Source organism: Coregonus lavaretus (genome assembly GCF_964263955.1).
Source record: "Coregonus lavaretus genome assembly, chromosome: 7".
Taxonomy (NCBI): domain Eukaryota; kingdom Metazoa; phylum Chordata; class Actinopteri; order Salmoniformes; family Salmonidae; genus Coregonus; species Coregonus lavaretus.
This window is the reverse complement of record NC_139994.1, coordinates 9654903-9679136: the sequence shown is the minus strand read 5'-3', so window position 1 is coordinate 9679136 and position 24234 is coordinate 9654903. Positions and strand designations below refer to the sequence as shown.

The 24234-nt window shown below is 45.1% G+C and overlaps 1 protein-coding gene across 1 annotated transcript in view; it reads left to right on the top strand.

The window, feature by feature from the left end:
• LOC311132764 (neurabin-1-like) overlaps window positions 1-24234 on the top strand; it is a gene marked incomplete at its 5' end in the record, with an annotated part of 114751 nt that overhangs the window by 41284 nt on the left and 49233 nt on the right. The window contains one exon of the mRNA XM_084166060.1: window positions 15681-15800. Coding sequence (XP_084022186.1) covers window positions 15681-15800 — 120 coding nt within the window. The remainder of the gene's footprint in view (window positions 1-15680; window positions 15801-24234) is intronic.

Below are 24234 nucleotides of genomic sequence, written 5' to 3'. Positions count from 1 at the left end.
TGTGTGTGTGTGTGTGTGTGTGTGTGTGTGTGTGTGTGTGTGTGTGTGTGTGTGTGTGTGTGTGGGGGGGGGGGGGGGGGTGCGTGGGTGCTTGCGTGTGCATGCATAATATAATATAACATAATATACACTACGGGCATATCAAAGTGCTAGTGTTAAAGTTATGGCCCAATTTATACAGATACATTGGCATAGTAGGCAATGTAACCAATCACAGCCCTCCTCTTACTTGTATCATTGCACATCCTGCAAGTCACCAGCAGAGGGCGACCATTTTGAATCAATTTTCACATTCACTCTGTTGGTAATGCTTACACATTTACATTTACATTTACGTCATTTAGCAGACGCTCTTATACAGAGCGACTTACAGGAGCAATTAGGGTTAAGTAAAATTGGATAATAACTTTAAAAGTAGCAGAGATCCCAATCTGGAACTTCATATGCCCGTAGAGTCTATTATGGTCAACAATATACCAAAAAAATTGTCAAATAAATGTTTTTATATTTTCAATATTCATGTTTATATTTTTCAATATTCATAAACTAATATCAACATATTATTTTTATCAAAATACTACTCGTATTGCTGAGCAAGAGGTAGAGCTTCATATGACACCAATGTTTGCTTTTTAACACCTATAGATGAAACAATATGGAGTCTTAAAGGAGGTGTGGGTAATGCCAAAATGTCATAAATATGCCAACTTTGATCAATTATTTCTCAATTATGCTTTTAGATACACATGGCAAATATATGTCAACAAACCTTCTTCCAACGGACTATTCTATGGATTACATTTCGTGAACAACTTTTTTTGTCTGGGTTTTGTGAGGAATCACTCAACACAGAGCTCAGATTTCATAGTCACACATGCACACATGCATGGACGCATGTACACACACACACAGGAAGAGAGAGAAAACCACTCTGCATCATCTTCCACTGAGCCTCCCTGTCCCACCCCACACCTCGCTTAAATCTGAGGGTTGATCGGAACGTGGTCTTGGTGAGAGATTTTATGTGAGACAGAGAGGCCTGTGTGTGTGTGTGTGTGTGTGTGTGTGTGTGTGTGTGTGTTAGTGTGTTTGTCAAATTAAATCAATAAATCACATTTTATTTGTCACGTGATTTGTAAACAACAGGTGTAGACTAACAGTGAAATGTCTATTTATGGGGCCCTTCCCAACAATGCAGAGAGAAAGAAAATAGAGAAATCATAGAAAAGTAAAACACATAATAATACAAGTCATAATAAATACACAATGAGTAACGATAACTTGGCTATATACACGAGGTACCGGTACCGAGTCGATGTGCAGGGGTACGAGGTAATTGAGGTAGATATGTACATAAAACTAGGAATAAAGTGACTAGGCAACAGGATAGATAATAAACAGTAGCAGCAGCGTATGTGATGAGTCAAAAAAGTTAGTGCAAAAAGGGTCAATGCAAATAGTCCGGGTAGCAATTTAGTTAACTATTTAACTAACTGTTCAGTGTCCTGTTGGTTCCAGACTTGGTGCATCGGTACCACTTGCCATGCGGTAGCAGAGTGAACAGTCTATGACTTGGGTGGCTGGACATCGCTGGGTATAGAGGTCCTGGATGGCAGGGAGCTCGGCCCCAGTGATGTACTGGCCGTGCGCACTACCCTCTGTTGTGCCTTGTAGTCGGATGCCAAGCAGTTGTCATAGTGGTGATACAGCAAGTCAAGATGCTCTCAATGGTGCAGCTGTATAACCTTTTGAGGATCTGAGGGCCCATGCCAAATCTTTTCAGCCTCCTGAGGGGGAAGAGACGTTGCGTGTGGACCATGATAGATCCTTAGTGATGTTGACACCGAGGAACTTGAAGCTCTCGACCTGCTCCACTACAGTCCTATCGATGTGACGTTGAGGGAGATGTTGTTGTTGTCCTGGCACCACACTACCAGGTCTCTGACCTCCTCTCTATAAGCTTTCTCATCGTCGTAGGTGATCAGGCCTACCACAGTCGTGTCGTCAGCAAACTTAATGATGGTGTTGGAGTCGAGCGTGGCCACGCAGTCATGGGTGAACAGGAAGTACAGGAGGGGACTAAGCACGCACCCCTGAGGAGCCCCCTTGAGGGTCAGTGTGGCGGATGTGTTGTTGCCTACCCTCACCACCTGGGGACGGCCCGTCAGGAAATCCAGGATCCAGTTGCAGAGGGAGGTGTTCAGTCCCAGGGTCCTTAGCTCAGTGATGCGCTTGGAGGGCACTATGGTGTTGAATGCTGAGCTGTAGTCAATGAACAGCATTCTCACATTGGTATTCCCTTGTCCAGGTTGGAGAGGGCAGTGTGGAGTGCATTAGAGATTGCGTCACCTGTGGATCTGTTGGGGCGGTATGCGAATTGGAGTGGGTCCAGGGTGTCTGGGATTATGGTGTTGATGTGAGCCATGACCAGCCTTTTAAAGCATTTCATGGCTACAGATTTGAGTGCTATGGGGCGATAGTCATTTAGACAGGTTACCTGGGCTTTCTTGGGCACAGGGACTATGGTGGTCTGCTTAAAACATGTAGGTATTACAGACTGGGTCAGGGAGAGGTTCAAAATGTCAGTGACGACACTTCAAATGAAATCAAATCAAATTTGAATGGTCACATACACATATTTAGCAGATGTTATTGCAGGTGTAGCGAAATGCTTGTGTTCCTAGCGCCAACAGTGCAGTAGTATCTAACAATTCACAACAATACACACAAATCTAAAAGTAAAATAATGGAATTAAGAAATATATAAATATTAGGATGAGCAATGTCGGAGTGGCATTGACTAAAATACAGTAGAATAGAATACAGTATATACATATGAAATGAGTAAAGCAGTATGTAAACATTATTAAAGTGACCAGTGATGTATATAGGGCAGCAGCCTCTAAGGTGCAGGATTGAGTAAACGGGTGGTAGCCGGCTAGTGATGGCTATTTAACAGTCTGATGGCCTTGAGATAGAAGCTGTTTTTCAGTGTCTGTCCCAGCTTTGACGCACCTGTACTGACCTCGCCTTCTGGATGGTAGCGGGGTGAACAGGCCGTGGCTCGGATGGTTGATGTCCTTGATCTTTTTGGCCTTCCTGTAACATCGGGTGCTGTAGGTGTCCTGGAGGGCAGGCAGTGTGCCCCCGGTAAGGCATTGGGCAGACCGCACCACCCTCTGGAGAGCCCTGAGGTTGCGGGCGGTGCAGTTGCCGTACCAGGCGGTGATACAGCCCGACAGGTGCTCTCAATTGTGCATCTGTAAAAGTTTGTGAGGGTCTTAGGGACCAGAAGTCCCCACAAGAATAGTAAACCAATAAAAATTTGACCAACTGGGGACATTTTGTTGGTCCCCACAAGGTCAAATGCTATTTCTAGGGGGTTTAGGGTTAAGGTTAGAATTAGTGTTAGGGTTAGAATTAGGTTTAGGGTTAGGAGATCGGGTTAGTTTTAGGGTTAGGGTTAAGGTTAGGTTTTTGGGTTAAGGGTAAGGCTACGAGTTAGGGTTAGGTTTAGGGTTAGGGGTTAGGGAAAATAGGATTTTGAATGGGACTGAATTGTATGTCCCCACAAGGTTAGCTGCGCAAGACTGTGTGTGTGTGTGTGCGTGTGTGCGTGCATGTGTGCGTGCATGTGTGCGTGTGTGCACATTGCTTAACAGTCTAGTCTCGCTAAGGCAGCAGCAACTCTTCCTGGGGTCCTGGGGTCCTGGGGTCCAAACACATTAAAGCACTTACATTACATATAAAACAAAAAATAAAACAGTACATCATATAACATTATTACACCACTACATATCTACAATACAACATGTATGATACAAAATGTATAATGCCACCATACAACAATATTACAATGTATGCGTATGTCTGTACCTTTGTGCTAAATTAAGGCAGTTATACAAAAAACATTACAATACATGCACAACAGATTTCACAACACATGAAGTGTGTGCCCTCAGGCCCTTACTCTACAACCACATATCTACAACACAAAATCCATGTGTACGTGTGTGTATAGTGCCTTGCAAAAGTATTCATCCCCCTTGGCGGTTTTCCTATTTTGTTGCATTACAACCTGTAATTTAAATTGATTTTTATTTGGATTTCATGTAATGGACATACACAAAATAGTCCAAATTGGTGAAGTGAAATAAAAAAAATAACTTGTTTAAAAAAATGCTAGAAAATAAATAACGGAAAAGTAGTGCGTGCATATGTATTCACCCCCTTTGCTATGAAGCCCCTAAATAAGATCTGGTGCAACCAATTACCTTCAGAAGTCACATAATTAGTTAAATAAAGTCCACCTGTGTGCAATCTAAGTGTCACATGATCTGTCACATGATCTCAGTATATATACACCTGTTGTGAAAGGCCCCAGAGTCTGCAACACCACTAAGCAAGGGGCACCACCAAGCAAGCAGCACTCAATTTCCACATTATTCATTACGAGATATAGTTGAGGTTTAGGGTTTAATGAATGATTTGTCCCAAATAAAATGCTTTTAGTTTTGGAAATATTTAGGACTAACTTAGTCCTTGCCACCCATTCTGAAACTAACTGCAGCTCTTTGTTAAGTGTTGCAGTCATTTCAGTTGCTGTAGCAGCTGACTTTAGTGTTGAGTCACCCGCATACATAGACACACTGGCTTTACTCAAAGTCAGTGGCATGTCGTTAGTGTTACGCGCAGAGTGGTCTGAGGTGATGTTGGGGAATAACGACGGAGTTCGTTACAGTGTTGAGACACCGAAGTTTATTGTTCAATTTGCTTTTTTGCTTAATGGTCAGTGACAGTATGAGTGTAGCCAGATCCTTTTCACTCGCTAGTCTTGTTTAATTGTGTGGTTCACCGGATTCGTCATCATCCTCGAGACGAGGGACAGACGAACGACCTGCTAGCTAGCCAAGCTAGTCGGTACAGCTAGCTAAGCTAGCTACTCTACCAGCAGCATCCTAGTTATCCTAGCTACCACTACATCATCACCGGCTGCCTGCATTTCTTGTGGACCGATGGAGCTCCCTGGTTGTTTCTTCCACCTGTTAAATACCGTGGAGGGCTTCTCCCTCTCTGGTTGACGGATGTTGGCCTCTGTCCGGTTCTCCTCTCTTCACTAAATGGACGGTAACATTTTTATTGTTTAACCCCTCTGTGTCCAAGGACTGAACTTTTTGAATATTATTTTCGGGGCGCCTCAAGTTACATTTTTTACAACTTTTATTTCTGATAAAATTAGTTCATTGCATCCGCCATGGAGCCCAGTTTCATAATATTACCTTCTGTCCCTGGTTATGAAGTAATCGCGAAAAAACAGGCCTTATGTTTGGGCATTTTTCACCCTACCAGCTCCTATTAGTTCTATTGAGCTCCGTGACACCGACTCGCCTTAAGAACGTTCTATTCCCAGCCCATTGTTCTGCGTCACAATGCCAGCTTCACTATTGTTATCAATGAGACCTGCCTGCGTTAACCCTGTAGGTTTACCTCAGGTAACTTATTATTAACAAGGTTATGGCTACTTGGTGAGCGTTAACCCTGTAGGTTTACCTCAGATAACTTATTATTAACAAGGTTATGGCTACTTGGTGAGCGTTAACCCTGTAGGTTTACCTCAGGTAACTTATTATTAACAAGGTTATGGCTACTTGGTGAGCGTTAACCCTGTAGGTTTACCTCAGGTAACTTATTATTAACAAGGTTATGGCTACTTGGTGAGCGTTAACCCTGTAGGTTTACCTCAGGTAACTTATTATTAACAAGGTTATGGCTACTTGGTGAGCGTTAACCCTGTAGGTTTACCTCAGGTAACTTATTATTAACAAGGTTACGGCTACTTGGTGAGCGTTAACCCTGTAGGTTTACCTCAGGTAACTTATTATAAACAAGGTTATGGCTACTTGGTGAGCGTTAACCCTGTAGGTTTACCTCAGGTAACTTATTATAAACAAGGTTATGGCTACTTGGTGAGCGTTAACCCTGTAGGTTTACCTCAGATAACTTATTATTAACAAGGTTATGGCTACTTGGTGAGCGTTAACCCTGTAGGTTTACCTCAGGTAACTTATTATTAACAAGGTTATGGCTACTTGGTGAGCGTTAACCCTGTAGGTTTACCTCAGATAACTTATTATTAACAAGGTTATGGCTACTTGGTGAGCGTTAACCCTGTAGGTTTACCTCAGGTAACTTATTATTAACAAGGTTATGGCTACTTGGTGAGCGTTAACCCTGTAGGTTTACCTCAGGTAACTTATTATTAACAAGGTTATGGCTACTTGGTGAGCGTTAACCCTGTAGGTTTACCTCAGGTAACTTATTATTAACAAGGTTACGGCTACTTGGTGAGCGTTAACCCTGTAGGTTTACCTCAGGTAACTTATTATAAACAAGGTTATGGCTACTTGGTGAGCGTTAACCCTGTAGGTTTACCTCAGGTAACTTATTATAAACAAGGTTATGGCTACTTGGTGAGCGTTAACCCTGTAGGTTTACCTCAGATAACTTATTATTAACAAGGTTATGGCTACTTGGTGGGCGTTAACCCAGTAGGTTTACCTCAGGTAACTTATTATTAACAAGGTTACGGCTACTTGGTGAGCGCTAACCCTGTAGGTTTTACCTCAGGTAACAAGGTTACGGTTACTTGGTGAGCGCGCTCAATGTTAACCTGAGTACATGTGGTGGTGAGCCACAGTCTAAGAGGTGTTGTCTGGCGCAAAGCCATCAAACGTTAAACATTTTCTGGTCATGGTTAAACATATTTGTTTTAAGAAAAAAGTGTACAATCTAAACAAAACGCATGTCCCTGTCCTCTTTTTCAAGATGTGGCTGATTTAAACAGCCAGAAGACATTTTTTAATTAAGAAATAACAATTTTTCTGATGACTTGTTGTTTCTAAATGGCTGCTGGGTAATTTGATATGCAACGAAATCTTCGTTCGTAGGCATCAAATTGAGCGAATGCTGCGCAGGTTCACTGAGTTGCAAACCAAATGGATATAATGGGGTGATTGTTGTCTAATCGGGTGGTCTAGCTAATGGATTTGTAGATCTGACGCAGTTGCTACCTCAGATTATGAGCCTAGCAAGTGTCATACAGCTCAGTTGGTACAGCATGGCGCTTGCAACGCCAGGGTTGTGGGTTCGTTTCCCACGGGGGGCCAGTATGAAAATGTATGCACTCACTAACTGTAAGTCGCTCTGGATAAGAGCTTCTGCTAAATATGTAAAATGTAAATGTAAAAAAAAATGTAATGAAAGTAAGGGGCCTAAAGAGCTACCCTGGGGAATTCCTGATTCTACCTGGATTATGTTGGAGAGGCTTCCATTAAAGAACACCCTCTGTGTTCTGTTAGACAAGTAACTATTTATCCACAATATAGCAGGGGGTGTAAAGCCAAAACACATTTTTCCAGCAGCAGACTATGATCGATAATGTCAAAAGCTGCACTGAAGTCTAACAAAACAGCCCCCAGAATCTTTTTATCTCAATTTCTCTCAGCCAATCATCAGTAATTTGTGTAAGTCTGTCTGTCTGTGTGAGGTGGTTTGTATTCTGTCTGTCTGTCTGTCTGTCTGTCTGTCTGAGGTGGTTTGTATTCAGTCTGGTGGCCTGACACCATACAGTATGTCAGTAATCATATCTGTGTTTGTCCACCATCATGACTGGCTGAGTTAGCTGGATGTGACGCCACATTGATTCAGACTGTAAACCGCTGTTAGGTCAGACAGTGTTAGTTTTGACACATTTTAAGTGTCAAAGTTTAAATTCTCAGAATAACTTGGACATCCACCGTATTGATGCTTTGTTACATGGGTATTATAAGGTTATTGCGACCATAGAAGATCTATGTATAGGAAATATTTTTAAAACATGCCCAGGACTTTCACACTAATGTTATCTAAATGAATTATTATGTTCGATTTGTTATATCAAAATGGAATTTCAAAAAGGCAGCCTATTCATCATTGTTTTGTCATAGATATTGAACTGTCACCGCAACAGCCATGTCACAGGCTGTGACTGCGTCCCAAATGGCACCGTATTCACTATGGGCCCTGGTCAAAAGTAGTTCACTATATAGAGAATAGGGTGCCATTTGGGGAACAAACACTCAGATAACCTTGTTTCCTCTGTTGACCAAAGTGCTGTTGGATCACAAGCCCTGGGCGCTAGCAGGCAGCGATAGCTATACATCCTGTCATGTCCTAGCTAACCCCACAGTTTGAATGTAATGCTTTCTGTCTGTTAGGCGATAGTGCTGCTCCACTATTGCAATGGAGAATGGTTGCCTCAAGACAGTCTAGCTGTACTGTATTCAGTAGTTTGATAATTGGCTATTGGACCATTTCTAAACACTCAGCTCACATCATGTGGCCCTTTCACAATAATACATTTTCAAAACCAGATTATGAAATCCCTTGACTTCAATTAGATATTTTCTAAGCATCCCTTACTCAACATCGACTTTTCTCATCACTCTGCAAAGAACCATATCAGTGCATAGTCGACTACTGCACAGTGGATCCTTTTATATATATATATATATATACAGTGGGGAGAACAAGTATTTGATACACTGCCGATTTTGCAGGTTTTCCTACTTACAAAGCATGTAGAGGTCTGTAATTTTTATCATAGGTACACTTCAACTGTGGGAGACGGAATCTAAAACAAAAATCCAGAAAATCACATTGTATGATTTTTAAGTAATTCATTTGCATTTTATTGCATGACATAAGTATTTGATACATCAGAAAAGCAGAACTTAATATTTGGTACAGAAACCTTTGTTTGCAATTACAGAGATTATATGTTTCCTGTAGGTCTTGACCAGGTTTGCACACACTGCAGCAGGGATTTTGGCCCACTCCTCCATACAGACCTTCTCCATATCCTTCAGGTTTCGGGACTGTCGCTGGGCAATACGGACTTTCAGCTCCCTCCAAAGATTTTCTATTGGGTTCAGATCTGGAGACTGGCTAGGCCACTCCAGGACCTTGAGATGCTTCTTACGGAGCCACTCCTTAGTTGCCCTGGCTGTGTGTTTCGGTTCGTTGTCATGCTGGAAGACCCAGCCACGAACCATCTTCAATGCTCTTACTGAGGGAAGGAGGTTGTTGGCCAAGATCTCGTGATACATGGCCCCATCCATCCTCCCCTCAATACGGTGCAGTCGTCCTGTCCCCTTTGCAGAAAAGCATCCCCAAAGAATGATGTTTCCACCTCCATGCTTCACGGTTGTGATGGTGTTCTTGGGGTTGTACTTATCCTTCTTCTTCCTCCAAACACGGCGAGTGGAGTTTAGACCAAAAAGCTCTATTTTTGTCTCATCAGACCACATGACCTTCTCCCATTCCTCCTCTGGATCATCCAGATGGTCATTGGCAAACTTCAGACGAGCCTGGACATGCGCTGGCTTGAGCAGGGGGACCTTGCGTGCGCTGCAGGATTTTAATCCATGACGGCGTAGTGTGTTACTAATGGTTTTCTTTGAGATTGTGGTCCCAGCTCTCTTCAGGGCATTGACCAGGTCCTGCCGTGTAGTTCTGGGCTGATCCCTCACCTTCCTCATGATCATTGATGCCCCACGAGGTGAGATCTTGCATGGAGCCCCAGACTGAGGGTGATTGACTGTCATCTTGAACTTCTTCCATTTTCTAATAATTGCGCCAACAGTTGTTGCCTTCTCACCAAGCTGCTTGCCTATTGTCCTGTAGCCCATCCCAGCATTGTGCAGGTCTACAATTTTATCCCTGATGTCCTTACACAGCTCTCTGGTCTTGGCCATTGTGGAGAGGTTGGAGTCTGTTTGATTGAGTGTGTGGGCAGGTGTCTTTTATACAGGTAACGAGTTCAAACAGGTGCAGTTAATACAGGTAATGAGTGGAGAACAGGAGGGCTTCTTAAAGAAAAACTAACAGGTCTGTGAGAGACGGAATTCTTACTGGTTGGTAGGTGATCAAATACTTATGTCATGCAATAAAATGCAAATTAATTACTTAAAAATCATACAACGTGATTTTCTGGATTTTTGTTTTAGATTCCGTCTCTCACAGTTGAAGTGTACCTATGATAAAAATTACAGACCTCTACATGCTTTGTAAGTAGGAAAACCTGCAAAATCGGCAGTGTATCAAATACTTGTTCTCCCCACTGTATATATACAGTACCAGTCAAAAGTTTGGACACACCTACTCATTCCAGGGTTTTTCTTTATTTTTTACTATTTTCTACATTGTAGAATAATAGTGAAGACATCGAAATTATGAAATAACACAAATAGAATCATGTAGTTAACCAAATCAAAATATATTTTAGATTTTAGATTCTTCAAAGTAGCCACCCTTTGCATTGATGACAGCTTTGCACACTCTTGGCATTATCTCAACCAGCTTCATGAGGTAGTCACCTGGAATGCATTTCAATTAACAGTTGTACCTTGTTAAACTTCATTTGTGGAATTTCTTTCCTTGTTAATGCGTTTGAGCCAATCAGTTGTGTTGTGACAAGGTAAGGGTGGTATACAGAAGGAAGCCCTATTTGGTAAAATACCAAGTCCATATTATGGCAAGAACAGCTCAAATAAGCAAAGAGAAACGAAAGTCCATCATTACTTTAAGACATGAAGGTCAGTCAATCCGGAACATTTCAAGAACTTTGAACATTTCTTCAAGCTCAGTCGCAAAACCATCAAGCGCTATGATGAAACTGGCTCTCATGAGGACCGCCACTGGAAAGGAAGACCCAGAGTTACCTCTGCTGCAGAGGATAAGTTCATTAGAGTCACCAGCCTCAGAAATTGCAGCCCAAATAAATGCTTAACAGAGTTCAAGTAACAGACTCATCTCAACATCAACTGTTCAGAGGAGACTGCGTGAATCCGGCCTTCATGCTCGAATTGCTGCAAAGAAACCACTACTAAAGGACGCCAATAATAGGACGAGACTTGCTTGGGCCAAGAAACACGGGCAATGGACATTAGACCGGTGGAAATCTGTTCTTTGGTCTGATGAGTCCAAATGTGAGATTTTTGGTTCCAACCGCAGTGTCTTTGTAAGATGCAGAGTAGGTGAATGGATGATCTCCGCATGTGTGGTTCCCACCGTGAAGCATGGAGGAGGAGGTTTGATGGTGTGGGGGTGCTTTGCTAGTGACACTGTCTGTGATTTATTTAGAATTCAACGCACACTTAACCAGTATGGCTACCACAGCATTCTGCAGCGACACGCCATCCCATCTGGTTTGTGCTTAGTGGGACTATCATTTGTTTTTCAACAGGACAATGACCCAAAACACACCTCCAGGCTTTGTAAGGGCTATTTGACCAAGAAGGAGAGTGATGGAGTGCTGCATCAGATGACCTGGCCTCCACAATTACCTGACCTCAACCCAATTGAGATGGGTTGGGATGAATTGGACTGCAAAGTGAAGGAAAAGCAGCCAACAAGTGCTCAGCGTATGAGGGAACTCCTTCAAGACTGTTGGAAAAGCATTCCTCATGAAGCTGGTTGAGCGAATGCCAAGAGTGTAATAAGCTGTCATCAAGACAAAGTGTGGCTACTTTGAAGAATCTAAAATAAAACATATATTTAGATTTGTTTAACACTTTTTTGGTTACTACAGTGAGGGAAAAAAGTATTTGATCCCCTGCTGATTTTGTACGTTTGCCCACTGACAAAGAAATGATCAGTCTATAATTTTAATGGAAGGTTTATTTGAACAGTGAGAGACAGAATAACAACAACGCATGTTAAAAATGTTATAAATTGATTTGCATTTTAATGAGGGAAATAAGTATTTGACCCCCTCTCAGTCAGAAAGATTTCTGGCTCCCAGGTGTCTTTTATACAGGTAACGAGCTGTGATTAGGAGCACACTCTTAAAGGGAGTGCTCCTAATCTCAGCTTGTTACCTGTATAAAAGACACCTGTCCACAGAAGCAATCAATCAATCAGATTCCAAACTCTCCACCATGACCAAGACCAAAGAGCTCTCCAAGGATGTCAGGGACAAGATTGTACACCTACACAAGGCTGGAATGGGCTACAAGACCATCGCCAAGCAGCTTGGTGAGAAGGTGACAACAGTTGGTGCGATTATTCGCAAATGGAAGAAACACAAAAGAACTGTCAATCTCCCTCGGCCTGGGGCTCCATACAAGATCTCACCGCGTGGAGTTGCAATGATCATGAGAATGGTGAGGAATCATCCCAGAACTACACGGGAGGATCTTGTCAATGATCTCAAGGCAGCTGGGACCATAGTCACCAAGAAAACAATTGGTAATACACTACGCCATGAAGGACTGAAATCCTGCAGCGCCCGCAAGGTCCCCCTGCTCAAGAAAGCACATATACAGGGCCGTCTAAAGTTTGCCAATGAACATCTGAATGATTCAGAGGAGAACTGGGTGAAAGTGTTGTGGTCAGATGACACCAAAATGGAGCTCTTTGGCATCAACTCAACTCGCCGTGTTTGGAGGAGGAGGAATGCTGCCTATGACCCCAAGAACACCATCCCCACCGTCAAACATGGAGGTGGAAACATTATGCTTTGGGGGTGTTTTTCTGCTAAGGGGACAGGACAACTTCACCGCCTCAAAGGGACGATGGACGGGGCCATGTACCATCAAATCTTGGGTGAGAACCTCCTTCCCTCAGCCAGGGCATTGAAAATGGGTTGTGGATGGGTATTCCAGCATGACAATGACCCAAAATACACGGCCAAGGCAACAAAGAAGTGGCTCAAGAAGAGGCACATTAAGGTCCTGGAGTGGCCTAGCCAGTCTCCAGACCTTAATCCCAAAGAAAATCTGTGGAGGGAGCTAAAGGTTCGAGATGCCAAACGTCAGCCTCGAAACCTTAATTACTTGGAGAAGATCTGCAAAGAGGAGTGGAACAAAATCCCTCCTGAGATGTGTGCAAACCTGGTGGCCAACTACAAGAAACGTCTGACCTCTGTGATTGCCAACAAGGGTTTTGCCACCAAGTACTAAGTCATGTTTTGCAGAGGGGTCAAACACTTCTTTCCCTCATTAAAATGCAAATCAATTCATAACATTTTTGACATGCGTTATTCTGTCTCTCACTGTTCAAATAAACCTACCATTAAAATTATAGACTGATCATGTCTTTGTCAGTGGGCAAACATTCAAAATCAGCAGGGGATCAAATACTTTTTTCCCTCACTGTACATGATTCCATAAGTGTTATTTCATAGTTTTGATGTCTTCACAATTATTCTACAATGTAGAAAATTGTCAAAATAAAGAAAAACCCAGTGGATTTTGAAAGTATTCACCCCCCTTGTCATTTTTCCTATTTTGTTGCCTTACAACCTGGAATTAAAATGGATTTTTGGGGGGGTTGTATCATTTGATTTACACAACATGCCTACCACTTTGAAGATGCAAAATATTTTTGATCGTGAAACAAACAAGACATAAGACAAAAAAACAGAAAACCTGAGCGTGCATAACTATTCACCCCACCCCCCCCCCCCCCCCCCCCAAAGTCAATACTTTGTACAGCCAGCTTTTGCAGCAATTACAGCTGCAAATCTCTTGGGGTATGTCTCTATAAGCTTGGCACATCTAGCCACTGGGATTTTTGCCCATTCTTCAAGGCAAAACTGCTCCAGCACCTTCAAGTTGGATGGGTTCCGCTGGTGTGCACCAGATCCTATTTAGGGGCTTCGTAGCAAAGGGGGTGAATACATATGCACGCACCACTTTTCCGTTATTTATTTTTTTGAATTTTTTTAAACAAGTAATTTTTTTCATTTCACTTCACCAATTTGGACAATTTTGTGTATGTCCATTACATGAAATCCAAATAAAATCCATTTAAATTACAGGTTGTAACGCCAAGGGGGATGAATACTTTTGCAAGGCACTGTAAATAAAGTCCACCTGTGTGCAATCTAAGTGTCACATGATCTGTCACATGATCTCAGTATATATACACCTGTTCTGAAAGGCCCCAGAGTCTGCAACACCACTAAGCAACGGGCACCACCAAGCAAGCGGCACCATGAAGACCAAGGAGCTCTCCAAACAGGTCAGGGACAAAGTTGTGGAGAAGTACAGATCAGGGTTGGGTTATAAAAAAATATCAGAAACTTTGAACATCCCACGGAGCACCATTAAATCCATTATTAAAAAATGGAAAGAATATGGCACCACAACAAACCTGCCAAGAGAGGGCTGCCCACCAAAACTCAAGGACCAGGCAAGGAGGGCATTAATCAGAGAGGCAACAAAGAGACAAAAGATAACCCTGAAGGAGCTGCAAAGCACCACAGCGGAGATTGGAGTATCTGTCCATAGGACCACTTGAAGCCGTACACTCCACAGAGCTGGGCTTTACGGAAAAAAGCCATTGCTTAAAGAAAAAAATAAGCAAACACGTTTGGTGTTCGCCAAAAGGCATGTGGGAGACTCCCCAAACATATGGAAGAAGGTACTCTGGTCAGATGAGACTAAAATTGAGCTTTTTGGCCATGAAGGAAAACGCTATGTCTGGCGCAAACCCAACACCTTTCATCAATCCGAGAACACCATCCATCACCATGTTTTTCATCGGCAGGGACTGGGAAACTGGTCAGAATTGAAGGAATGATGGATGGGGATAAATACAGGGAAATTCTTGAGGGAAACCTTTTTCAGTCTTCCAGAGATTTGAGACTGGGACGGAGGTTCACCTTCCAGCAGGACAATGACCCTAAGCATACTGATAAAGCAACACTCGAGTGGTTTAAGGGGAAACATTTTAAATGTCTTGGAATGGTCTAGTCAAAGCCCAGACCTCAATCCAATTGAGAATCTGTGGTATGACTTAAAGATTACTGTACACCAGCGGAACCCATCCAACTTGAAGGAGCTGGAGCAGTTTTGCCTTGAAGAATGGGCAAAAATCCCAGTGGCTAGATATAGATTATAGAGATATACCCCAAGAGACTTGCAGCTGTAATTGCTGCAAAAGGTGGCTGTACAAAGTATTGACTTTGGGGGGGTGAATAATTATGCACGCTCAAGTTCTGTTTTTTTGTTTGTTTCACAATAAAAAAGATTTTGCATCTTCAAAGTGGTTGGCATGTTGTGTAAATCAAATTATACAAACCTGCCAAAAATCAATTTTAATTCCAGGTTGTAAGGCAACAAAATAGGAAAAATGCCAAGGGGGGTGAATACTTTTGCAAGCCACTGTAACTAATTATGTGACTTCTGAAGGTAATTGGTTGCACCAGATCCTATTTAGGGGCTTCGTAGCAAAGGGGGTGAATACATATGCACGCACCACTTTTCCGTTATTGATTGTTTAGAATTCTTTGATATATATTTTTTGGGGTCCATTACATGAAATCCAAATAAAATATCCATTTAAATTACAGGTTGTAATGCAACAAAATAGGAAAAACGCCAAGGGGGATGAATACTTTTGCAAGGCACTGTACAATATATATATGTATATATATATATATATATATATTTTTTTTTAAATATATAAACATAACAGATAGGGAGAGAATGACAAGCAGTTGGCCTGACTCGAACCTATGTCGTAGACATGTGTACCGGAAGCTGCGGCATTACCACTAGACCAGCCAGGCCACTGCTCAGTAGATCCTACAGTAACCTGTATCTAACCTGTGGGTGACCTTCATGTGACCTCAGTGTGTTGTGTCGTAGGATCAAGGTGAACGACCAGATTGTGGAGGTGGACGGCACCAGTCTGGTGGGGGTGACCCAGAGCTTCGCTGCCTCCGTCCTGAGGAACACCCAGGGAGTGGTTAGGTAAGAACAACCACCACATCCATAACATTTTATTTTCATTTATTTATACAGCTCAGTCCACAGTACCATAAAGTGGCATCAGCTATGGTCTGTTTAGTTAAAACGGCATTGTTAGAGGGGAATAACTCAATGTGTACTGCTACACTTTATACAGTAGTCTGCCATATAGTCATCCTTTCTGCACATGAGAAATAATGCATGGGTCGTTCCACAAAAATAGTGCCTTTTGCGTTGCTTTGATATTTTAAGTAGAAATTGTGCCCTGATATTGAATTTTAAAAAGCCTGTTATATTAAATGAATTGCCGTTTAATATAGACCACATGGCTTGCTAAAGTGCCCAAATTCCGCGCATTTTGACATGTCCCTCCATCAACCCTGTGTCACTTCTAGGAACAGTTTTACCCCCCTAATCCCAAAATGTCTCCCAAGTTTCACCATCATTGTAAAGCCCTAGTTATTTTGTTGCTTTGACAAAGTATTTTCTGAAGATTATTATTTATTTCATGTGATTAGTGATTCATTTACGTCTGTCCCTCATTTTAAGGTCAACCCTGTTACGTGAACTGAACTCTCGTTTTTATATGGTGAAACTGTTCCTTTTTATATATTTTTAAGGAAACATTGAACATCTAATAGTCAAATCATAGTGTAAAAGCAGGTGAGCTGGTTCTACTCTTTTTTGGCCATTTTCTGGTATTTAGTGGTGGAAAACTGAGAGGGTCGAGCATAACACGTCTACTACACACAGGGTAGATAGACAGGCTAGAAATGTTTGAACAATTGCCTTTTTTTTGTTAAGCTTGCATTTAACTGCCCCTCCCTGTTGCACACAACAAGCGTTTTATGGATTTATGGCTGATGTAAGGTGAAATCGTTAACCCTGTTATGGTCAACCCTGTTACGGTCAACCCTGTTACGGTCAACCCTGTTACTTTATTTGACACTTATAGGCACTTACTATAATAAAAAAAATTTTTAGATTGGAAAACGTGTTTTTTATTAAGTTGAACATGTGCTCTTTATGACAGAACGTTAAAATTAGGTGAAATCAAACGTTTTTTGGGACTAAGTTACACTTTGACTAAGGCACCGAATTGCTGGGACGACCTACATGCGTCCACTTTACTGTGATTCTATATCATAGCATTCTCTTACATTAAAAAAGTGGTGTTTATATTGTGTTGTGTCTATTAGTGGACAGGGGGGCCATTTTGTCTTTAAACTTAAACCCAATATACTGTTAATGTTTTCAAACTGCAGACCACCAAAACTGCTACATGAACACACAACATAGACTGCATTTGAAAACTGTTTTGGCAGACCCCCATTCATGCATTCATTAGCATAATGTAAATAGCGTGGAAATATGACTGTGAAGAATGTATCAGTGTAAGAGAGTAGCAGTGGACAGCAGGCCTCCACTCTACAGAGCAGAGCACTCTTCTCCCAAACAATATAGGAGCTCTCTCTCTCTCTCTCTCTCTTTATCCTCCCTGGGTTTGATCGCTCTGTGCCCCAGATTCGCCATTTCAACTAAATTTAACCCTGACTTACGACATCATCCAGGTCTCTGAAACCACACAAGTACGAGTTCACTGGTCACTCAGCATAAGGCTTAAAAAAGAAAGCATATATTTGCCACCACATTTATAAACCAGATGTTAAAAGACAACACAATTAAACAACATCCCACATGGTTGACTGACTGAGGGCATATCTGTTGTGTGAGACAACGTAGTGCGGACATCCCACCCGTTGGGGTCCAGAGGACCGAGTTTGGGAAACGCTGCTATATAGGGAAGGGAATAGGGTGCCATTTGGGACTCAGCCCCTGTCTGTCAACATACTGTAGCAGCTCCTAATGGACAAGATATGTCTGTATTATGGCTGTTGTTCCCAGAGCAATGGAAGCAGGGTGGACCCCCCCCCCTGCATGTTGCTTTACCGGGAAAGAAGAAACTGTTTCCAGGTCAGCTGCTAGATGGAGAGATGGAGGAGCGCGGGCCGTGATTCTGATTCCTCTCAGTTGTTGATTCAGATGTAGATCAACGTTAACTCTGGAATGTAGCCAGCCTAGCTCTGTAATCAGCATGCCCACTCAGGATGATTGGAGACTCAGTCAAATATGCTCTCCCACTGAGATAGAGCGATCCATCTTGGAATAAACGAGAGAGAAACAAGATAAATATGTATTTCTACCACCTGTATGCTGGGTATGCTGGGTGGTAGAGAGGGAACATGGGGAAAGAAAGCCTGCCCCTCTCCCTCTCTCTCACTCTCTCTCTCTCTCGCTCTGTTGCTATGTCTCTCTCTCTCTCTCATTCACTCTCTCTCTCTTTGTCTCTCCTTCTCCCTCTGTTTTGCCCTCTCTCAAATTCAAATTCAAATTGCTTTATTGGCATGGAAAGTGTTACCACATACACTACCAGTCAAAGGTTTGGACACACCTACTCATTCAAGGGTTTTTCTTTATTTTTACTATTTTTTACATTGTATAATAAAAGTGAAGACATCAAAACTATGAAATAACACATATGGAATCATGTAGTAACCTTGATGACAGCTTTACACACTCTGCATTCTCTCAACCAGCTTCATGACGTAGTCACCTAGAATGCATTTCAATTAACAGGTGTGCCTTCTTAAAAGTTAATTTGTGGAATTTATTTTCTTCTTAATGCGTTTGAGCCAATCAGTTGTGTTGTGACAAGGTAGGGGGGGTATACAGAAGATAGCCCTATTTGGTAAAAGACCAAGTCCATATTATGGCAAGAACAGCTCAAATAAGCGAAGAGAAATGACAGTCCATCATTACTTTAAGACATGAAGGTCAGTCAATACGGAAACTTTCAAGAACTTTTCAAGTTTCTTCAAGTGCAGTCGCAAAAACCATCAAGCGCTATTAGGAAACTGGCTCTCATGAGGACCGCCACAGGAATGGAAGACCCAGAGTTACCTCTGCTGCAGAGGATAAGTTCATTAGAGTTACCAGCCTCAGAAATTGCAGCCCAAATAAATGCTTCACAGAGTTCAATTCACAGTGTAGCGGGTGATTTGGACGGAGTCAGGCGGCGCAGGAGGTGTAAATCACAGAATAATGGTTTATTCTGCCAATACAGCGGTTCGCAGCAATGCGTAAAACAACTACAGTGCGACTTAATGGCGCACTGGGGAAAACAAAATACACGAGTGAATATCCCGGCGATAAAGTACATAATGCTCCACCAAGCTATCGACACCTCCACATGGAAACAATCACACACAAAGACATGGGGGGCAGAGGGAATACTTACACAGGGACTGATGAGGGGATATGAACCAGGTGTGTGTAAAAAACAAGACAAAACAAATGGAATGATGAGAAGAGGAGCGGCAGTGGCTAGAAGGCCGGTGACGACGAACGCAGAAGCCTGCCCGAACAAGGAGTCATGACAGTACCCCCACCTTGATGTGCAGCTCCAGCAGCGCGCTAACACCGGCCTCGGGAACGGCCAGGAGGACGCGGAGCAGGGCGATCCGGATGGCGACGGTGGAAATCCTGCAACAGGCAGGGATCGAGGACATCCTTCACCAGGACCCAGCACCGCTCCTCCGGACCGTACCCCTCCCACTCCACGAGGTGCTGAAGGCCCCCCACCCGACGCCTCGAATCCAGGATGGAACGAACAGAGTACGCCGGGGTCCCCTTGATGTCCAGAGGGGGCAGAGGGACCTCCTGTACCTCAGACTCCTGGAGCGGACCAGCCACCACCAGCCTGAGGAGAGATATGTGAAACGAGGGGTTAATACGGTAATCAGGAGGGAGCAGCAACCTATACGTAACCTCGTTAACTCGCCTCAGGACTTTGAACGGCCCCACAAACCGCGGGCTCAGCTTCCGGTTGGGCAGGCGAAGGGGCAGGTTCCGGGTCGAGAGCCAGACCCGATCACCCGGTACAAAGACCGGGGCCTTAATACGGTGGCGGTCAGCGTTAGCTTTCTGGCGACGCACAGCGCTGGAGGTGGACGTGGGCGGTGTTCTACGTCTCCTTCGCGCGCCGAAACCAGTCGACCACCGCAGGCGCTTTGGTCTGGCTCTGATGCCACGGTGCCAGGACCGGAGGATACCCTAAAACACATTGAAATGGTGATAGGTTAGTGGAGGAGTGGCGGAGAGAGTTCTGGGCATATTCGGCACATGGCAAGAACACAGACCACTCCCCCGGCCGGTTCTGACAGTAGGACCGCAGGAACCTACCCACATCCTGATTCACCCATTCCACCTGCCCATTAGATTTGGGGTGAAACCCAGAGGTCAGGCTGACCGACACCCCCAGACGTTCCATGAACGCCTTCCAGACCCTAGAAGTAAACTGGGGACCCCGGTCAGACACTATGTCCTCTGGCACCCCGTAGTGCCGGAAGACTTGAGTGAACAGGGCTTCCGCAGTTTGCAAGGCCGTGGGGAGACCGGGCAGAGGGAGGAGACGGCAGGCTTTAGAGAAGCGGTCCACAACGACCAGGATGGTGGTGTTACCCTGAGAGAGGGGAAGATCAGTTAGAAAGTCAATCGATAAGTGGGACCATGGCCGTTGTGGAACTGGTAAGGGATGTAATTTACCCGCTGGAAGGTGCCTAGGTGCCTTACTCAGGGCGCACACCGAGCAGGAGGAGACATACACCCTCACGTCCTTAGCCAAGGTAGGCCACCAGTACTTCCCGGTCAGGCAGCGCACTGTACGGCTGATGCCTGGGTGACCAGGGGAGGGGGACGTGTGTGCCCAATAGATAAGACGATCATGGACACTAGACGGCACGTACCACAGCCCAGCTAGGCACTGAGGTGGAGATGGCTCTGTGCGTAACACCCGCTCTATGTCCGCGTCCACCGCCCACACCACCGGCGCCACAATGCAGGAGGCCGGGAGTATGAGGCTGTTGTCTATGGGCCTCTCCTCTGTGTCGTACAGCCGTGACCGTGCGTCTGCCTTCACGTTCTTTGTGCCTGGTATATAGGACAGCGTGAAATCAAACCGGGTGAAGAACAAGGCCCACCTGGCCTGGCAAGGGTTCACCCTCCTCGCTGCCCGGATGTACTCCAGGTTACGGTGGTCAGTCCAGACGAGGAAAGGGTGTTTCGCCCCCTCAAGCAAGTGCCTCCATGCTGTCAGGGCTCTGACAACAGTCAACAGCTCCCGATCACCAACGTCATAGTTCTGCTCCGCCGGGCTGAGCTTCTTAGAGAAGAAGGCACAGGGGCGGAGCTTGGGTGGCGTGCCCGAGCGTTGGGATAGGACAGAGCCTACACCTACCTCGGACACATCCACCTCCACTACGAACTGCAATGATGGATCGAGATGGGCCAGTACCGGGGCTGAGGTGAACAGAGCCCTCAGGTTACTGAAAGCCCTGTCAGCCTCAGCAGACCAGTGGAGCCGGGATGGGCCACCCTTCAACAGAGAGGTGATGGGAGCTGCGACCTTGCCAAAGCCCCGGATAAACCTCCGATAGTAATTGGCAAAGCCAATGAAGCGCTGCACCTGAAATGCGGTCTCCCTCCATCTCCACACTTGAGGGGGTGATGTGGTATCCGAAGAAGGAGACGGATTGTTGGAAGAACAGACACTTTTCTGCCTTGGCATACAGGTCATGCTCCAACAGTCGGCCCCGCACTCTGCGAACCAGGGACACATGCTCGGCGAGCGTAGCGGAATACACCAGGATGTCATCGATGTAGGCCACCACAACGCGACCAAGCATGTCCTGAAACACCTGGTTCACAAAGGACTGGAAGACTGATGGAGCATTCATCAACCCGTACGGCATCACCAGGTATTCATAATGCCCCGTGGTTGTGCTAAATGCTGTCTTCCACTCGTCCCCTTCCCGGACACGCACCAGGTTGTACGCACTCCTGAGGTCTAATTTCGTGAAGAAGCACGCACCATGCATTGATTCGATCATAGAGGAAATGAGGGGTAGAGGATAACTATAGAGAATGGTAGTTTTATGAAGTGCACAGTAAACAATGCAAGGGTGCAGACCCCAGTCTTTCTTCTTCACGAAAAATAAACTTGAGGAGGCGGGTGAAGTGGAGGGACGTATGAACCCCTCATACAGGGACTCGGAGACGTATGTTTCCATAGCCTCCGTTTCCGGCTGCGACAGGGAATATACATGACTCCTGGGCGGCACAGCGTCTAACCTGAGGTTTATCGTGCAATCCCCCGCCCGATGGGGTGGTAATTTGGTCGCCTGCGTTTTGGTAAACGCGTGGTTGCACCAACGGAACAGCTAGACACCTACCCTGACACTCTCACGACCACCCTGTGAGAGCTCTCTGTGGCCATGAAAAGGTGGAGTCGTGTAGTGCTAGCCAGGGAAGGCCCAACACAACAGGGAAATCCGGAGACTCAATAATGTGAAACGTGATTTGCTCATTATGGGTCTCCTGCGTAATCATAGTGACTGGTGCTGTAACCTCCCTAACAAAACCTGACCCTAATTGTCGATTGTCAAGTGCTTTGATGGGTAATGGAATAGACAGGGGAACCAATGGAATACATAGACTAAGCGCTAAAGACCTGTCCATAAAGTTCCGAGCTGCGCCTGAATCTACCAGCACCTTACACTGGGGAACTACCGTGTAATCAGGGAAGTTGACGTGGATGGTGAAATGCGCAGCAGAGGGCTCTGTACGAATGTGGGTTTGCGCTACCTGGGGTGACGCGTGAGTGCCTTGCCTGCCGCCTCCAGAACCAGAAGAACCCTGACGACATTGTGCAGCAGAATGTCCTCTCTTGCCACAAGAGTGACACTGGATCTGTTGTCCTCCGTTCTCCCGGAACGCTGCACCACCCAGCTCCATCGGAACGTGATCCGGGTTGAAGGGGGGTGAAACGGGCAGGCCCCTTCCAGGACGTCCTCGCGAAGCCAGCAGGTTGTCCAACCGGATGGCCATGTCCACCAGTTGGTTGAAGGTCAACGTGGTATCCCGGTAGGCTAGCTCCCTTCGGACGTCCTCACGCAGGCTGCATCGGAAGAGGTTGATGAGGGCCCGCTCGTTCCACCCGGACCCAGCCGCTAGAGTTCTAAACTCCAGGGCAAAGTCTTGTGCGGTCCTTGTCCCGTGCCTCAGATGGACCAGTTGGTCGCCCGCCTCTCTTCCTTCGGGGGGATGATCGAAGACGAGCGAACTCTCCGTAGTTGTCCAACGCGTCTCCTCCTTCACTCCAGACCGCGTTGGCCCACTCCAGGGCTTTCCCCGAGAGGCAGGAGACGAGGGCGGACACCTTCTCCCGATCCGATGGAGCCGGGCTGATGGTGTTGAAATAGAGGTCCAGCTGCAGGAGGAAACCCTGGCAGCTGGCCGCTGTCCCGTCGTATTCCCTCGGTCGAGACAGGTGAATACCTCTAGGTGCTGGTGTGTGGGTGGCTGGATCCGGTCGCTCAGCTGGTTCCACAGGGTCGGGTCCTCTCCTCTCCAGGTACTGGATGGCCTGGAAAACCCGATCCATCGCTTCGCCCAAGCTGGCTAACATGTTGGAATGCTCCTGGACCCGTTCAACGGCTTCAGGCATATTCCCCGCTCCTGCTGACTCCATGCTGTTGGGTGTGTGATTCTGTAGCGGGTGATTTGGACGGAGTCAGGCGCAGGAGGTGTAAATCACAGAATAATGGTTTATTCGGCCAATGCAGCGGTTCACAGCAATGCGTAAAACAACTACAGTGCGACTTAACGGCGCACTGGGGAAAACAAAACACACAGGTGAATATCCCGGCGATAAAGTACATAATGCTCCACCGAGCTATCGACACCTCCACATGGAAACAATCACACACAAAGACATGGGGGGCAGAGGGAATACTTATATAAGGACTGATGAGGGGATATGAACCAGGTGTGTGTAAAAAACAAGACAAAACAAATGGAATGATGAGAAGAGGAACGGCAGTGGCTAGAAGGCCGGTGACGACGAACGCCGAAGCCTGCCCGAACAAGGAGAAGAGGCAGCTTCGGAGGAAGTCGTGACACACAGACACATCTCAACATCAACTGTTCAGAGGGGACTGTGTGAATCAGACCTTCAAGGTTGAATTACTACTAATGGACACCAATAAGAAGAAGAGACCTGCTTGGGCCAAGAAACACGAGCAATGGACCGGTGGAAATCTGTCCTTTGGTCTGGATTTTTGGTTCCAACCGCCGTGTCTTTGTGAGACAAAGTGTGGGTGAACGGATGATCTCTGCATGTCTAGTTCCCACCATAAAGCATGGAGGAGGAGGTGTTATGGTGTGGGGGTGCTTGGCTGGTGACACTGTCTGTGATTTATTTAGAATTCAAGGCACACTTAACCAGCATGGCTACCACAGCATTCTGTAGCAATACGCCATCCCATCTGGTTTGGGCTTAGTGGGAATATAATTTGTTTTTCAACAGGACAATCACCCA